The 16,600-nt window shown below is 39.5% G+C and overlaps 1 protein-coding gene across 2 annotated transcripts in view; it reads right to left on the bottom strand.

The window, feature by feature from the left end:
* LOC135310880 (mitogen-activated protein kinase kinase kinase 1-like) overlaps window positions 1–16,600 on the bottom strand; it is a 104,374-nt gene that overhangs the window by 13,737 nt on the left and 74,037 nt on the right. For both annotated transcript variants that reach the window (XM_064439971.1, XM_064439972.1), the window contains 9 exons: window positions 14,694–14,900; window positions 13,139–13,339; window positions 12,129–12,245; window positions 6,535–6,680; window positions 4,001–4,122; window positions 3,184–3,265; window positions 2,872–3,052; window positions 1,855–2,145; window positions 1,301–1,422 (listed from right to left, as the gene is read on the bottom strand). In XM_064439971.1, coding sequence (XP_064296041.1) covers window positions 1,301–1,422; window positions 1,855–2,145; window positions 2,872–3,052; window positions 3,184–3,265; window positions 4,001–4,122; window positions 6,535–6,680; window positions 12,129–12,245; window positions 13,139–13,339; window positions 14,694–14,900 — 1,469 coding nt within the window. The remainder of the gene's footprint in view (window positions 1–1,300; window positions 1,423–1,854; window positions 2,146–2,871; window positions 3,053–3,183; window positions 3,266–4,000; window positions 4,123–6,534; window positions 6,681–12,128; window positions 12,246–13,138; window positions 13,340–14,693; window positions 14,901–16,600) is intronic.

The following is a 16,600-nucleotide window of genomic DNA, read 5'->3' as shown; positions in this document are numbered from 1 at the left end:
CCCACCCCTGTGGGATGGGGAAGAGAATCGGACGAGCAAAAGAACTTGTGGGTTGAGATAAGCACAGTTTAAGAATTACAATAAAATAATAATAATAATGATTATGATAATAATGACAATAATGTTAATATAATAAAATGGAAAAGGAAGGGAAAGGAAAAAAAAGGAAAAAAAAACCACAGAAACATGAACGATACAACTGCTTACCACCCGCCGACCGATGCTGCCCATCCCTGAGCCGCGATTGCTTCCTCCCTCCCCGGCCAGCTCCTCCCAGTTAACATACTGGGCATGACGTTACATGATATGGAATATCCCTTTGGTCAGTTTGAATCCGCTCTCTTAGCTGTGCTCCCTCCCCTCCCGGCTTCTTGTGCGCCCGGCAGAGCATGGGAAGCTAGAAATGTCCTTGACTAGTACAAGCGCTACCCAGCAACAGCCCAAAACATCTGTGTGTTATCTCAACATTTTTTTTTTCCATGCTAAGTTCAAAGCACAGCACTATACCAGCTAGAGTGAAGAAAATTAACTCTATCCCAGCTAAAACCATGACACTAAACTATTGCCAGTGCATTTCTAGTTGCAGTTTCAGAAGCAATGCTCTTAGAAACTAAACTGAAAGAGACAAAAAAGAAAAAAATTTTTTAAAAAAATCAATCTGGTGGACTTCTGCATCTAGTTTACAGTACAGCTGAAGAAATGATTGGTCTGGCAGAGCAGACGGGGTAGCTTAGGAGAGGAAGACAAGGCCTACTCAAGCCAGAACTGCCAAATGCATTCACTCAGAATAGCCATCTCCTAACAATGCACCATGAAATAAAAAGTAGCAGTGTTATGTTAACCCTTCATGACATAGATGCACAACAGCTTTTGTTGAAGTAGGAAACATACACATATATTAAAGATACAAAATTCGATGATTGGTACTTGCTGACTGCTTAAAGGGGAGTCATGAGAATTAGACCAAAGCAATATCAACTGAGATGGAGGGGATGGTTGATGACTGCACCCAACATATCTTCCTTTATTTTAAGGGGGAAAAAGGCCTTATGCAAGCAAAGCATCATTTAAGATCAGTGCTGGAAAAATATAATCAGGTGCCTTCAAAACCTACATCTTTTAGAAGTTGGTTAGTAGCAACTAGACTTTAACAAAAACATTTATATGTATGATCCACACATTTTTATTTCACCGCCACCTATAAATGGTCTGCTAGTTCTATATAAAATAGCAACAAATGAAGCTTCAAGACATTTCAGTAACAACCCAAAATTAATTTTAAGTTCATGAGACACCATACCTGTTGGCATCTGCACATTTAACTAATATTGTCTCAACAACTGGCTTGAGAAGTCGCTGTAGTTTAGTCCTCTCTGCTAAAGTATGACAAGGTGTATATACCAGCATGGCTCTTAAGGTTTTCTAAGAGAAAGAGAAAAACAATACATATGAAATAAAATTTGCTACACACATTTATTTTTTTAAGAGTTGTAAATAGTTCTATATAAATTGCATTCAAAATATCAGTGAAATGTTCAAAGGATAAACAGCTTACTTTATATTCACTGTTAGAATTAGTCATGTATTCTTTGAGATTGTAAAGAGTCTGGTCATACAAGTACTGTTAATATTTGGCACTGTAGCAAGCATTTCCTGATATTTGACCAGTGGAGCCATGCCATTTCACTCTTGCTGAGGATTTTGTTCAACTCACTTTCAGATGATGGTTAAAAGTCAAGTCAGCAGTGGTGCTCAACAACAGTTATTAGGATTCCTGACTTCATACATCTCCTCCCTTTCAAAAATGAATTCACTTGGAAATTACTAGAATGCAACAAGTAAACAGCTACTTACTAAAGCAGCAACATACACTTTGTAGACAGGGTCAGCACAGACCATGGACAATACACTGCAGCAGGATTCTACCACCACATCTCCTGAGATACTTGTTTGAGATGACCCACTAACTGCTCCCAAGGCTCCAGCACTTGTGTTGTTTCCATTGCTACTTCCAGAATTTCCAGTGCTTTCACCATTAGCCAGTAATAGAGCACCACTAACATCATGGGAAAGACGTCTAAGTGCCATCTCTCGTATATTCCAGTTTTGAGAAAACAAGCAGCTAACTAACTCCATTCCAAATACCTGCCAAGGAAAAAGCAACATTACAGGAGTCAAGCTGAGTAATAATACAACTTAAGTACTTAAGAAGAGCAAACAAAAAGAGCAAAGAAATGTTTCTGGTGAAAGATCACCTTAAGAAGCCTGACAGCAAAAGTGATAAGTCATTGGTTCTCCAAAATCTCTGCTAATAGAATTGGGGGAATGACTGTATGGATGGTTTTGTTTACTCTGAATTTTAATTATTCAGTATGGAGTTCATTTCTAGACATTGATAGAAACAACCCTGAAACCAAGGTCCGGCTATACCAGACAAAAGTTACAGCAGACATATAGGCAATACAAGTTCACCCACTCTTCTTTTAAGTATGTGATTCCTGCTCAGCTGAACCCACCTCTAGACTCTAGAGGTTATTTAGGTCATTCGGCTCCTGCAACCAAACTTGGGTAACAGTAAGAGCCAAATTTGTATTTATGTGACACTTGCACAACAAAAACTAGAATTAAGAACACTACATTTTATTACATGGACCTTTAATAAAAGGCCTCAGATGACGTTTGAAACTGAAAACCCCAGTGAAAACAAAACTGGAAAACCTTTTCTTCTGATGCAAGTTAAATATAATCAACCATGAAGCTGATGGGATTCAGAATAAATTTTTGAATTGCTGATTTGACAAATCTAGCAAAACAGTTTAAAAAAAAAAATCAGTTTTTACATTTGAAGCTTCTTTTACAAAGTAAAATTACCTGAATCCATGGGTCAGCTAAATCTTTATAGGCAGAAGGGATCTGCTGGACCCCATAATGAATAAGGTTAAAATTGCTATCTTGGGTTCTTCTCTGTGATCCAACTGTAGATTGCTGCTGAATTTGTTGATGAACCACACAGAGAACAGAAGAAGAATCCACAGGGCTTGGCAATTCATGACTACAGATTAACAACGAATAACATGGATTAATAAATGAAACATTTACCAAAGTAAATACTTTAGCGTATTTAGGAACATCAACTAAGGATCAAGAAACAGATAGTTTGTTATACTCAGACTGAATCTTTACCTATAGAAATCATGAATTCTCCACTTAGATCTACAAAGAGGACATATAAGTGGCTCTCTGTTTCTTCTGCATTCTTCTGCCCCTGGAACACAGCAACAGGATAATACGTATTTCAGTTTTACAGTGCATAAAACCAGAAGATGGCATTATTATTTTTAAGTCTTACTGAAGAATGTCAGTTTCGGGATAAACACTTCTGAACTAAGCCATGTGCAGAAGCCTGATAAATACGTGCGTTTAAACATTTTTGCATGCAGAAACACTTCAGCTTAGCAGTACAATTAATATTAAAAGCTATTAATTTAAATGCAGTTCTTTGTGCCTCAAACATAAGCAACACTTTTTGAAAAGTATTAAAACATGGGAGATGGAATTTTATTTGTTAAAGCAAACTATTTACATACTTTATTTAATGCAGTATATAAAAACATACTCCATAATTCACTATATAATCCTAGCAGATGACTTTCATGCATTCTAATGACAAGCCACAGAGGGGTAAAAGTCTGTTCCTAACCTTGCTCTAATTAGACATGATCTTCTCACTCAGGTAAGAGGCTCAAACCTCTAGCCCTGCAGTTAACTTCTTTCTCAAAGCATTCAGAAATCAAGTTGTAATTTGATAACTGATAAATAAGACATATCAATAGTACCTGAATGACACCAAACTCTCAAAGAGCTACAGTCATCGCTTAAGAGTAGGTTTCTGTTTAACTTTTAAAACAAACAAAAAAACCCTACAACAAACACCCTAGGTTACAGTACTTTTGAATATTTAGAGTCACCAGAACTTAATGAGACAAAGATGACAACATACATATTGACATGCAGTGGTGGTGTAATTTGTTCCTGCAGCCATCTTCACACACAGTTAGGCTTTCTTCATCCAGCATGCCTAACAAACAAATGGGGCACATCTGTTCTTCATCATCCTTCATACTATAAAAATAAATATTTGTGATTGTAAAAATGGCATATCAGAATTCAGAACAGGCTTCCAGTTTGGAACAGTCACTTCCGAATAACTATATTCTATTCATGAATCATTCTCCTAAACCTTGGTGTGAATAAATGAGCAACCAAATTTTTAGAAGCACTGAGTATAGACAACACTGTTGAAATGAAAGGAAATGTCACAAAATGCATGACATCTTTTCAAACTAGGTCAGATACCAATAAGAGATTGAAAGGCCCAGCCTTGGACACTCCCCCCCTCCAAGGCTTCTTTAAACAAACCAATCTTTGTTTTTTTACTTATCCTTTGGTTTTGAAAAACTAAGAAATTTTTAGATTTTTGAAAGCTACACACGTTTTTCCACACTCCTTTCAGAGTACTGAGTCACAAGATAGCCTTTAGCTCATCACAGAAAACTGCAAATACTATTTGATGAACATATGTAAAACTCAAAAAATTAACAGAAGATAAAAGCCACTCAAGAATTTTCTGCCATTGAGAAACAGGTGTAATAGATTCACATGAACACTAATATATCTACATATCACATGTAGATATTAAAAAACCATTTTCCCTGTTTTACATGTTGCTTCCATTTTATTTACCCTACCGTAATTTTTAAATGGATATAACCAGAGATTTCGCCAGAAAAATTATTCTAAAAACTTAAACAACATGTACTGAAAACCACATATTTAATCTTCTATAATACTGTTTAAATGTGAAAACCTCTTACTATTCATAGAAAAAATTTGTTATAGTTGGTGTGTGTCTAAAAGTTTGCAGGAACCCTGTATTTGTTCAGCAACAGTATATTTTAAAAATAAAAATATTTTGTATATACATTGTTTCTATACATATATATTCACTTCTGTTTTCCTGCAAATGGTTGATGCTAATTTTCTTTGTCCTTCAAAAATCCACCAAAATAATCTTACAGTGAAAAAATCAGTTCCACTGCATGTATAGAAACACAAGTATTAATTTAAAACTTATTTTTGAAGAATCAGTAGTAAACTAAAAATAACTACAAATCACAGCAATTATCAGAACTGAGTAAATTTTTATCTCAAATGAATCTGATGCTCAATGTTCTCCAATACTTATACAAGATTAGACTCACACAGCACGACAACATATCTCATGGAACCAATAAAGCTGGGAACTAATCATCAGGTGTACTGGCAAACAACTGAAAGACTCTTTCATCCTGTCAAAAATGAGAACTAAGGTAGCAAAGTTCACAGTCCAATGAAGCCATTCCTATGGGGGGGTGGGGGGAGGAATCTTCCTATGCAAGGTATATAATTAAAGGAACTGGCTTGCCAAATAAACCAACCAGTTAAATACATAATATTCTTTGGAACTACTTATGTAATCTATTTACAATGACACCATTTGACAATTTGGAAAAATAATTTAAAGACTATGGGGAATTTAGGTCACAATCTGTATATCAGAATTATAAACCTGTCTGAATATATTCCTTTAACTATATGCTTATTATCACAAAGTAACATATGAAGGTACTCCTTAAGTTTCACTTTATGCAAAAAAAGCGCCTCAGTCCTGGTTGCCTTCTGTGGTTTGATCTCTTCATAGGATGTCTAGTTCACTCAGTCTACTAACTAATGCATGCACAAATTACTTGTTTAAAAAGTTAACCAAGATCTTTTCAAAATAAAAGAAAAGAACAAGCAAAAGCACTCAAGTAGAAGTCAGAAAAAAATCTATCAAAGAAACATCACTTAAAATTGATAAGGCATATTTTAATGATCTAAATTATAAAAATCATACGAGTTTAATAACTCCCTTAAAAAAGTTTAACCACTCATTATTGCATTAAGTGTTTTTTAAAATATATGCTTACTTAAAGATATATAATATGTTTTATATATATCTATATATGTTGACACAAACACAGTACATTTACCCAGAAATTTCAGTATATTGTCACAGGCACAAGCATTTCTCCAAAGTTATTAGGACAAGAGGAAAAAAATTGAAATCCTGTTTCTTCATTTGTCAACATTTTCACAACTGCTGTATTTGAACAAATGCACACAAATAAACAGGTTTCCAAAGTTAATATATGCTTCAGTCTTGCAGATGAACACTTACATTTCTAGAGTTTGTCTCCCAAATTCATAGAGTCAAAAAAATTATTTTCACAACTCTACTTAACATTTTTTAAACAGAAGATATAAAGCAAATATGCCTACATGGTATGACTGTGACTAATGTATGCCTGACCCTTGATTGTTTCCAAATAGAGATAGTTAACGTGGCTTGAAATGAAAGCAGCTTTGAACAAAAAGAATGTAGGTGATTCTAAACCTTGAAAATTAGAAAAAACTACAGAATAAAGCTTTTAATTCCTTTAGAAAAATACTAACCTGTTTTCTGAATTAGATGCAGAAGTACTAGACGATAATGTATGAGAATTTGACATGCGTGAGACAAACTTCTGGATGGTGTTACGAGATGGAGCTTTGATCCTCGAGCTACGCCTACTGTGATATTTCTGGAACAAACTCTCAACCTAATATCAGAAAAAATAGCAACAGTCATATTTATGCTATGAATAGCTTGTATTTAAAGGCAATATTACTGAAGCTTAACTACTGCTAAGAAAGAACTATTCACCTTCACAGTAATGCAGCAGTAGCAGAACAGGAATTTCAGAAGTCTTGCTAATAAATAGACCACAAGAAACTCTACCAAAAAACCCTATTTGCTTATTAAAAATAATAGCTTTAAGTATATACACAATTACTTCTGAGGATCCTTGTTCTGTTCAACATTCAACTAATCAGTGAGATGGATATAAAAATTTGAGTAGAAGATCCTAGATTTTAATTACTCGCTAAACTACAGCTCTCTACTAATTCTTTTCATTATGCCTTTTATTTGCAGATCATTTTTTTTCCTTCTTATGGAGCTATTGAACCCAAATTAAAGATATAATTAAAAACATATTGTCATGGTTTTAGCTGGGATAGAGTTATTTTTATTCACTGCAGCTGCCATAGGCTGTGCTTTGGACTTAACATGAAAACAATGTTGAAAACACACAGATGTTTTGGTTGTTGCTAGGTAGTGCTTATACTAGTCAAGGACTTTTCTAGTTTCCCATGCTTTGCCAGGTGCACAAGAAGCCGGGAGGGGAGGGGGCACAGCTAAGAGAGTGGATTCAAACTGGCCAAAGAGATATTCCATATCATGTAACATCATGCCCAGTATGTTAACTGGGAGGAGGTGGCCAGGGGAGGGAGGCAGCAACCGTGGCTCGCGGATGGGCAGCGTTGGTCGGTGGGTGGTGAGCGGTTGTGTTGTTTGTTTCTGGTTTTTTTTCCCTTTTTCCCTTTTCTTTTTTATTATATCATCATTATTGTTATTACTGTAATAATCATCATTATAATAATTATTATTTTAATTATTAACTGTTCTGATCTCAACCCACAAGTTTTTTTTTTATTCTTTTAGTGTGTTGGTTTTGGCTGAGAAGGGGTTAATTCTCCTCACCGTGGGGGGGTCGGCTACCTTTCCAGCTTCCCAGCTCTGCCGCGTGGTGGGGGGCTGGGAGGGGCGGGGCCATGGTGAGGGCGGCTGACCCCGACTGGCCAATGGCATGTTCATTCCATACCATGTGACACCATGACCAGTATATTGGGGGGGGGGGGCAGTTTGCAGCTCGGGTGCGGGTGCGGGTGTTGGTGTGGTGTTGGTGTGGTGTTGGTGTGGTGTGGTGTGGTGTGGTGTGGTGTGGTGTGGTGTGGTGTGGTGTGGTGTGGTGTGGTGTGGTGTGGTGTGGTGTGGTGTGGTGTGGGTCTGGGTCTGGGTCTGGGTCTGGGTCGGGTGTGGTGTGGGTGGTTTGTTCCCCTCCCCCTCCCTTCCCCCCTCCCCTGGGGTTTTGCGCCTCTCGTTGTTCTCCTTTCTATTGCATTTCTGTTGTTGTTTCTTTTAATTTTAATTATTAAACTGTTCTTATCCCAACCCACGAGCGTTACCCTTCTGATTCTCTTCCCCATCTACCGGTGGGGGAGTGAGCAAGCAACTGTGTGGGGCTGAGCTGCCGGCTAAACCACGACATTTGGTCTTCCGCTTCTCTCCCCCTTTGCACAGTGTTCGGGGAGTGTCTGAGCAGCTGTGTGGTGTTTAGTTGCCGATGGGCTGAACCATGACAGTCCTGTTTGGTGCCCAATGTCGGGCTCGAAGGGTTAAGAGAATAACAGTTGCTGGTCACAGCATAGACTCTCTTCTCAATATTAGTTTATCCAATCTGCACCATGCTCTTGTGTTTGCTGTGTCTGATGAAGAGTGGTGTTAGTTTTGGTGGTCTGCTGTGCTCTGCAGTGATTAGTGATGTTTTGCCTGGGAGAGTGGCTTTTAAAACATTGGCCTTGAGTTTTATTTGGTATTTGAAGTTTATATTGAAGCTGTTACTGTACATCGGGTACCAACTCATGGATACAATTAGCAATTATACCTCCTCCTCTGACAGTTTTTTATGGAGGAAATACAGAATGGCACCTTAGCTACCATCTTCTATAATGTCTCCTCCTTCATTACAGCAACTTTTCAGTACCTTGAACATCCTTGGGTAGGTAAGATATATCTGTTGATATTGCTTTGGCAGACTGTTTCAGCTCTGTCTAAGGTTAATAAGCAAGTTAAGAATATCATCCAGAGATCTGCCCCAAGGCTCGATAGCTATGTGTGGCAGGGTATGTGGGATAGTATGGGCAAATGCCTAAGACGGCGGGCACCCCCAGTGTATTGGGACTTCACCCCTGAACAAGTGCAGGATCCTGAAAAATTAGTAGAATATTTGGAGGAAGTATGTTGTCACCCTGGCAACCCCAGAGAGATACAAATCACTGCAATGTGCTGGGGCCTGGCCCATGCCTATCGAGCCCTGTTTAACACTATTCAGTACCCCCAAGGGGAAGAGAAGGCCTCTGGATCTAAAAAGACAAGGACAAGGAAAGCGAGAAGCACTTTGGCCACTCAAACCCCCATGACAGACACTGCAGCTACTCCAACCCAGTGATAAGCATTGCAGCTGAATCGGAGGACCAACCCGTGCCAGTATCAGTCATCCCTATGCACAAGAAGAAATCCTGGAAGAGAAAGTCAACTAGTTTAGAAAGAGATGATGAAGAACCAGGGCCATCACAAGAAGAGGAGGAGGAAGAGGAAGAACTCATACAAGAAACAGAAGCTACCCGACCCCTATCCTTGAGTGAACTGCGAGATATGCAAAAAGATTTCGGCCGTTGTTCAGGTGAGCACATTGTCATCTGGCTGCTCCGATGCTGGGATAATGGGGCCAGTAGTCTGGAATTAAAGGGGAAGGAAGCCAAACAACTGGGATCCCTTTCTAGGGAAGGGGGCATTGACAAAGCAATTGGAAAAGGAACACAAGCCCTCACCCTCTGGAGGTGGCTCCTGTCAGGTGTGAGAGAAAGGTACTCCTCCAAGGAAGATATTGTATTTCTCCTAGGAAAATGGATGACCATGGAGAAAGGTATCCAGTACCTGAGGGAACTAGCCGTACTTGAGGTGATTTATAGTGGCCTAAGTGATCAAGAGTCATCCAAAGAGCCAGATGAAGCCGAGTGCACATGACCCATGTGGTGAAAGTTTGTACGGAGCGTACCATTGATCCATGGGAACTCATAGGCAGTAATGTCCCGGAAAGATGACAAGGCACCAACAGTGGTGGTGGTGATTGATAAACTCTGGGATTATGAAGCAAATCTCTCTTCCTCCCTCGACTTGGCTGTGGAGAAACTGTCCTGGGAAGTCCAGCAACTCAAAGAAGATATGTCCTACTCCCCACCGGAATGGACCAGTATCTCAGCCATTAGGAGTAAGTGTCCCTTGGCTCAAGAGAGAAGATACACATGATGGGGCACCCTATGGTTTTACCTGCATGACCACGGAGAGGACATGAAGAAGTGGGATGGGAAACCTTCCATGACCCTAGAGGCACGGATACGTGAGCTGCAAGGAAGAAAAATCACTCAGGGGGGTTCTTCTAGGAAAGCTGCTGCTCCAGTTTCCAGTGAGCAATTCCCCAGACAGGGGAGCAGAAGCGCTGATTTTCTTTCTGATCCTAATAGAGACACTTGTGATTCATATTTACAGGAAGTGAGTGATGAATACTATGATCAGGACTAGAGGGGTCCTGCCTCCAGCCAGGTGGAGGAAAGGGATAACTGGGTTTACTGGACTGTGTGGATCCGATGGCCTGCCACATCCGACCCACAGGATTTAGTGGACACTGGTGCACAGTGCACCCTAATGCCATCAAACTATATAGGGGAAGAACCCATCAGTATTGCTGGAGTGACAGGGGGATCCCAAGAGCTAACTGTATTGGAGGCTGAAGTGAGCCTAACCGGGAATGTGTGGCAGAAGCACCCCATTGTGATTGGCCCAGAGGCTCTGTGCATCCTTGGCACGGATTTTCCTCTGGGAAAATTGAATGATACAATGGACTGTTAAAGACTACACTGAGAGCACTGAGAGCAATGGGGAGTGAAACATTTAAACACTGGGATACACATTTAGCGAAGACCCACCTGGTTAGTCAACACGAGGGGATTTGCCAGTTGATCTGGCCCTGCCCAGTCAGAATCCTTACGTACTGTGGAAGGGGATAGAGTCCCTGTAGTGCACGTAAAAATTATGCTGGGCCTAACAGTCTGGGTTCTTCCTGCCTCAGGCAAAGGCAAGCCCATTCGTGGGATTGCTTTTGCTCAAGGACCTGGGTGCACTTGGTGGGTGATGCGGGAGGATGGAGGAGTCCAATGTATACCTCAGGGGGATTTGATTTTGGGTGAAAACAGCCAATGAACTGAATAATATGCTGCTAATTGCTATATAATGTTGTATGTCATCCCTACTATGGTTGCTATATGCCATATCAATGGTATCATGGTGGGAATCTCCCAAGTTATTAAAAAAAAAAAGAACTTTCATTGAACCAAGCAAAGTGCAGTGGTGATGGAACAAGGACCGACTTCAGCATGCAACAATCCAACACCACACACAGCATCTCTCTGGCCCTGAAAGACTCGTACAATAGATGGAACCCAAAGTCATGGACTAATTGAACTAAATGGACATTTCACGGATGTTTTACAGGGGTGGTCCATAGACTAGGGTAATGATAAATGAAATCTGTATATTTCTGTTAAAGGATGAGAAGGTGGGTAGGGATTATTGAAGTTGTATTGGATAGTATGGGACCTGAGCATGATGTAAATGATATGGAATAAGGGGTGGATACTGTCATGGTTTTAGCTGGCATAATTTTCTTCACTGTAGCTGGCATAGTGCTGTGCTTTGGACTTAGCATGAAAACAAGGTTGATAACACTCAGATGTCTTAGTTGTTGCTAGGTAGTGCTTATACTAGTGAAGGACTTTTCTAGCTTCCCATTCTCTGCCGGGTGCACAAGAAGCCGGGAGGGGAGGGGGCACAGCTAAGAGATCGGATTCAAATTGGCCAAAAGGGTATTCCATATCATGTAACGTCATGCCCAGTATGTTAACTGGGATGAGCTGGCCAGGGGAGGGAGGCAGCAATTGCAGCTCAAGGATGGGCAGCATCGGTTGGTGAGCAGTTTTATCGTTTGTGTTTCTGTTTTTTTCCCTTTTCCTTTTTATTATATTATCATTATTATTATCATAATCATTATAATTATTATTTTAGTTTAATTATTAAACTGTTCTTATCTCAACCCACAAGTGGTTTTTTTTTGCTTTTGCTCTTCTGATTCTCCCCCCCATCCCACAGGGTGGGGGGAGTGAGCAAGCCGCTGCATGGTGTTTAGTTGCCGACTGGGGCTGAACCACAACACATATATTCTTGTCGTTTTGAAATGCAGCAGTTCTCAGCATTTTTACGATAATGTCCTAAAGACTTTTACCTGGAGTATATTTTATATCTGCCATTAGATCTATTAGAAATCTATTACCTCAAAGTTCTTCAGTGTCTTTCTCCAGAGCATTGGGTCTGAGGTGTCAAGCTGGAAGACCCGCAACATAACAAACAGCAGATGAATACAAAATGTCCCACGACCACAGCTACAAGTCTGCAAGGAAAACGATATGCTAGGGCTGTACTGAATTGATAATTGCATCAATTAAGTGCATAATGTAGACACATACTAGTCTGTCTTCCCCTACGCTTAAAAAAAAATAGTAGTTAATGCAAAATATTTCATATATAGACATAAATATCTTCTTGCATGGCCTTACAGAAAATGTGAATCCCCAAAACATTATTCAGGAGTATGTATGGAAAAGCAGACAGTTATAACACCAGTTTTCTCTTGATTACCCCCCCCCCCCCATATTTTTTAAAATGAGCTGAAACTATTGCTATGCTTCATACTAGAAGGAATTTATGCATATAATCAGCACATACCCATAACATGACAGCAAACTTAAATGAGATGCTTCTGTTTACTCAAAAACTTTAATGTTCCCCAACGTAGCATCACAGCAGTACTATGCAAGTCTCTGAAACAAACCTCACTATGGGTATTAATGAAATTATCACACCATTAAAGGAATTGTGTCATATGCTTATAATTTATATATCCCATGAATAGAAGAAATATAGTGTTTCAGAGTGAGAAACTAGGAAAATGAAGTGGCCAAATAATAGAAAAAAACCCCCTTAAGATATATAATTAGGAGCCACTTCTAGGAATGAGAAATATACAGAACATTAGTAATTACTTCCCAGAGTCTTTTTTTTTTAAAAAGATAAACTCTAGACAAAAGTAATACTTGCTACGTATTTCAAAAAAAACAAGCTGATCATTATATTACATGAGTACAGGTTACGTCTTTTAAACATTACTTTATAGAACCGTTAGCAAGGGTTGGTGACTAACTTGATCTAATTTGGTTTTGTACAGTTTTCCAATGTTAACTATAAATTAATAAAAGCTACAGACAACACAAAAATGTTCTCTACCTGAGGCCCAATAAACACTCTGTATTTATTATCAGGGCTGTCTCCTCCAATTAAGAAAGAGTTGGGTCCTATCTGCTGCAGCAGGTACAGCCTGGCTCGCAGAACTTTGTTAACACGACGATTTGTTTCCTCAGGGCTGTACGGAGTGGAGCCGTCTGGAGATGGGGCTCGTCGAGGTGGTGTTATTCGTCCACTCTGAAACTACATAAGCAGTTCCATCATGAGCATTTCCACCAGGATAATAGTAAGTTTAACTATGTATTTTTTTTCCCCAAATGACACAGAATAAGAGAGGCCCACAAAACATGAAGAAACTATAACCTGCTTAGACTATATGAATTTAAAATGATGAATTTTGTTCCATGCCCAGAATTCAAGGGCAGAAGAGAGTTGTAGCCAAAATTTTTGTAGCCAAGGTTATAAACACTAATATATTTCATAAAGGAAGAAATCCTATGACTACAGTTTACAGAAGGGAATATATGGTCAATGAAGAATAAAAGTTTAAGGAATTCCAAAGGGTTTCCAAAGAAAAGGAAAAAGGATACAAAGAAAAACAACTGAGTAAAAATAGATCAAAGGTGAAACTGTGTGTGAAGGAGAGGGGTGTTGGGGGGTTTACATTTCAATTTCTTTTGTCAAGAGGAAAGGAGCTGTGCTACAGCACTGAGATTTGTGATATTTGTCCCTAGTTCAGAGGAATGGCAGTACATATTTTAACTGAGTTTGGAAAGCTTGTTTAGAGAGCAATGGGACAATGAAAGCAATTAGATCTTATTCTTACTCTGATTGCACTGTGAAGTTGCAGGCAAGTCAACTGAAGCTTAACTGTGGATGAACATTTTTATAACAAACCAACCTGTTACATACTATTGCTCAGAACATTATATTCTTGATCTTCTTTAATGAAGCCAGTTACTATTGCTCAAAACATTCTATTCCAGATCTTCTCAAGTGTAATGGTAGAGATGTCTTCTAACAATGCACATACCTAAATCTTCCCTAATCTGTACATAACAATCAGTTCTTGAACAGAGGATCACTAATAGCATACCAGTAATACTTTTCTGCAGGAATCTTAATCCAGCCAACAATCCTATCCCCAAGGGAATATACCTGCCTGGAGAACTGACATGCAAAACTACAGGGGGTGGGGGGGAATATGGGACGGGACCAAAATTGAATCAACCACAAACCCAAAACAAAAACCAAACTCCTGGCATCTCTTCATGCAAATCAAGCTAAGAGAACATGCATGTCTTCACAACTGAGTACCTATATTTCTTAATTTATTTCCTACAAATAGAAACTGAAAGCAGGGCTAAATTAAGAAGGAAAAACACAACTAAGAGCAGAGAACAAAATTCCACACATAAGATAAATGTAATGTGAGATATGCAGAGCATATCTCACTTAAGTGATACCCTGTCATAACCCCTTTATATCAGCACCTTACCTACCCAGGAAGGATTAGGGAGCAATTGTTATTGCCTCTCTAAGCAGAAGACTGCAGAATATAGACAAATTAAAAATTACATCATAGCTTTCAACTTACAGGCACCGGAGATACCCTTTTTCTTCTAACACCTGGTGATTCAGACTTAAGTGTCCTAGAGGATGATGAAGAAGAGCTACTAGGAGAAGGACTACATCTTCCTTTCTGTGTAGGTGAAGAAGCAGCGCTTCGTCCTTCAGCCTGAAGCTCTAGAGAGAGTTTGTTCATTTCCGATCCATCTCCTTTCCCAGGGATAGGTTTCACCACCTTGCAGGAATTAAACCATGTGTTAGAATTATGAATTGATAATTTTACATTAAAGCAAAACAAATTCACCAAAACATGTTTTGCTAGCATTATAATAACTAAGCCATTATTTAGACATCCAAAGTTTGCATATTCCCCAGGTTCTAATATTAACATCTAATAGGGGCTATCTTGTTAATCTATACACAACCCTTTTTCCTCTCTATTTGTGCCACTTATGTTAGAGTTGTGGCAGCAACTGATTTGATTCTCAAAGTGCTTCTGTAATTGTCATTCATGGTATCTCAGAGTATCATGCTGGTATCTCATGGTATCATTCATGGTATCTCAGAGAGCAGCAATTCTCCCATTTGGATAGTAGGAGCCAAAATATTTTTTTTTTCCCTACGGGTACTGTCAACTTTTTAAAGAGACCTTGGATCCACCTGTTACATACAGTACGTATCAGTTGATAAATACTAGAATTGCTATTTCTATAGCACAAAATGAATGCTTGCTGCAAAGTAAAATTACTTTAAACCTGGAGGCAATACAGCAAAATTAAGGTGTGTGGTGCCCTATAAGAACCACAGCCAGCTTTTCTGCCTGCAATATAAGCAAAACAGCCACACCGCATCTGGTATCTGAGCTAATCACTGTGGACAATGCTGCACTACCTGAATAAACATGTGTGCTCAAGAAGAGTACATACACTTCTAATACAGTGCTTTGTGGCATAAACACTGAATTTTGACACCGAGATATGGAATATTTCAAGACAACTTTCAGCTGCCGGCCCCTCAGACCTACGTAACGCATGAGAAGAATAAGACCCCATGGAATAGAATTAAAAGCAGCCACAGCAGGCAGTCAGTTTTAGTTCTACATTTCTCCATGTCTTAGAGGCTTGACTCAAAGCTGGAGGGAAGTGCCAAATACCACTTCAGAGCAGAACTCTCCTAGAAAGTTGCAGAGGTTTCTGATTTAAGAGGAGGGGAGGAAAAAAAATTACAGAAGGAGCTTTCCCTGCTCAGGGTATGAGGAGGAAGAGACATCCAGCCTCAGTGCCTTTCTACCTGATAATTTGGACTGCATCCACAAGGTCAAATACTATTTCAAACTGAAGCACTTAACTCATCCAGCTGAAGCTGTTCAGAAGCACATTTAAGTTTCAGCAGGCTACAGAGAGGACAATGAGGAGGTTGTAGCCTAACAGTTATGCACTGCCCAAGACAGACCTGTGTTTATAGCCTTGATCCAAAAACTGCTTGTTTTACTTCAAGAAGTCACCATATTGAATGTATGCCTCTTGCAACCTTGAACTTTTCAGAAACCTTTGTTGTTGTTGCTGTTTTAAAATATATTGATTATGAAAATTAACAGGTGTACTGGTTTTGGCTGAGAAAGGGTTAATTCTCTTCACTGTAGTGCCTGTAGTAGTCAGGGACCTTTCCAGCTTCCCATTCTCTGCCATGTGGGCAAGAGTCCGGGAGGAGCGGGGCCACAGCCAAGACAGCTGACCCCGACTGGCCAATGGGATGTTCATTCCATACCATGTGACGACATGACCAGTATATTAACGGGGGCAGTTGGTGCATGGGGGTTGTTGTGGCTTGGGGATTGGTGGTGCTGGGTTGGTGGCCAGTGAGCAGCTGTGTCACATGTGCTTTGTTTTGGTGGTTCATTCCCCCTTTCCCCCCTCCCAGCCCCAGGTGTCATGC

Source organism: Phalacrocorax carbo, assembly GCF_963921805.1.
Source record: "Phalacrocorax carbo chromosome W unlocalized genomic scaffold, bPhaCar2.1 SUPER_W_unloc_4, whole genome shotgun sequence".
Lineage (NCBI taxonomy): Eukaryota > Metazoa > Chordata > Aves > Suliformes > Phalacrocoracidae > Phalacrocorax > Phalacrocorax carbo.
This window is presented reverse-complemented; position numbering and strand designations above follow the sequence as displayed.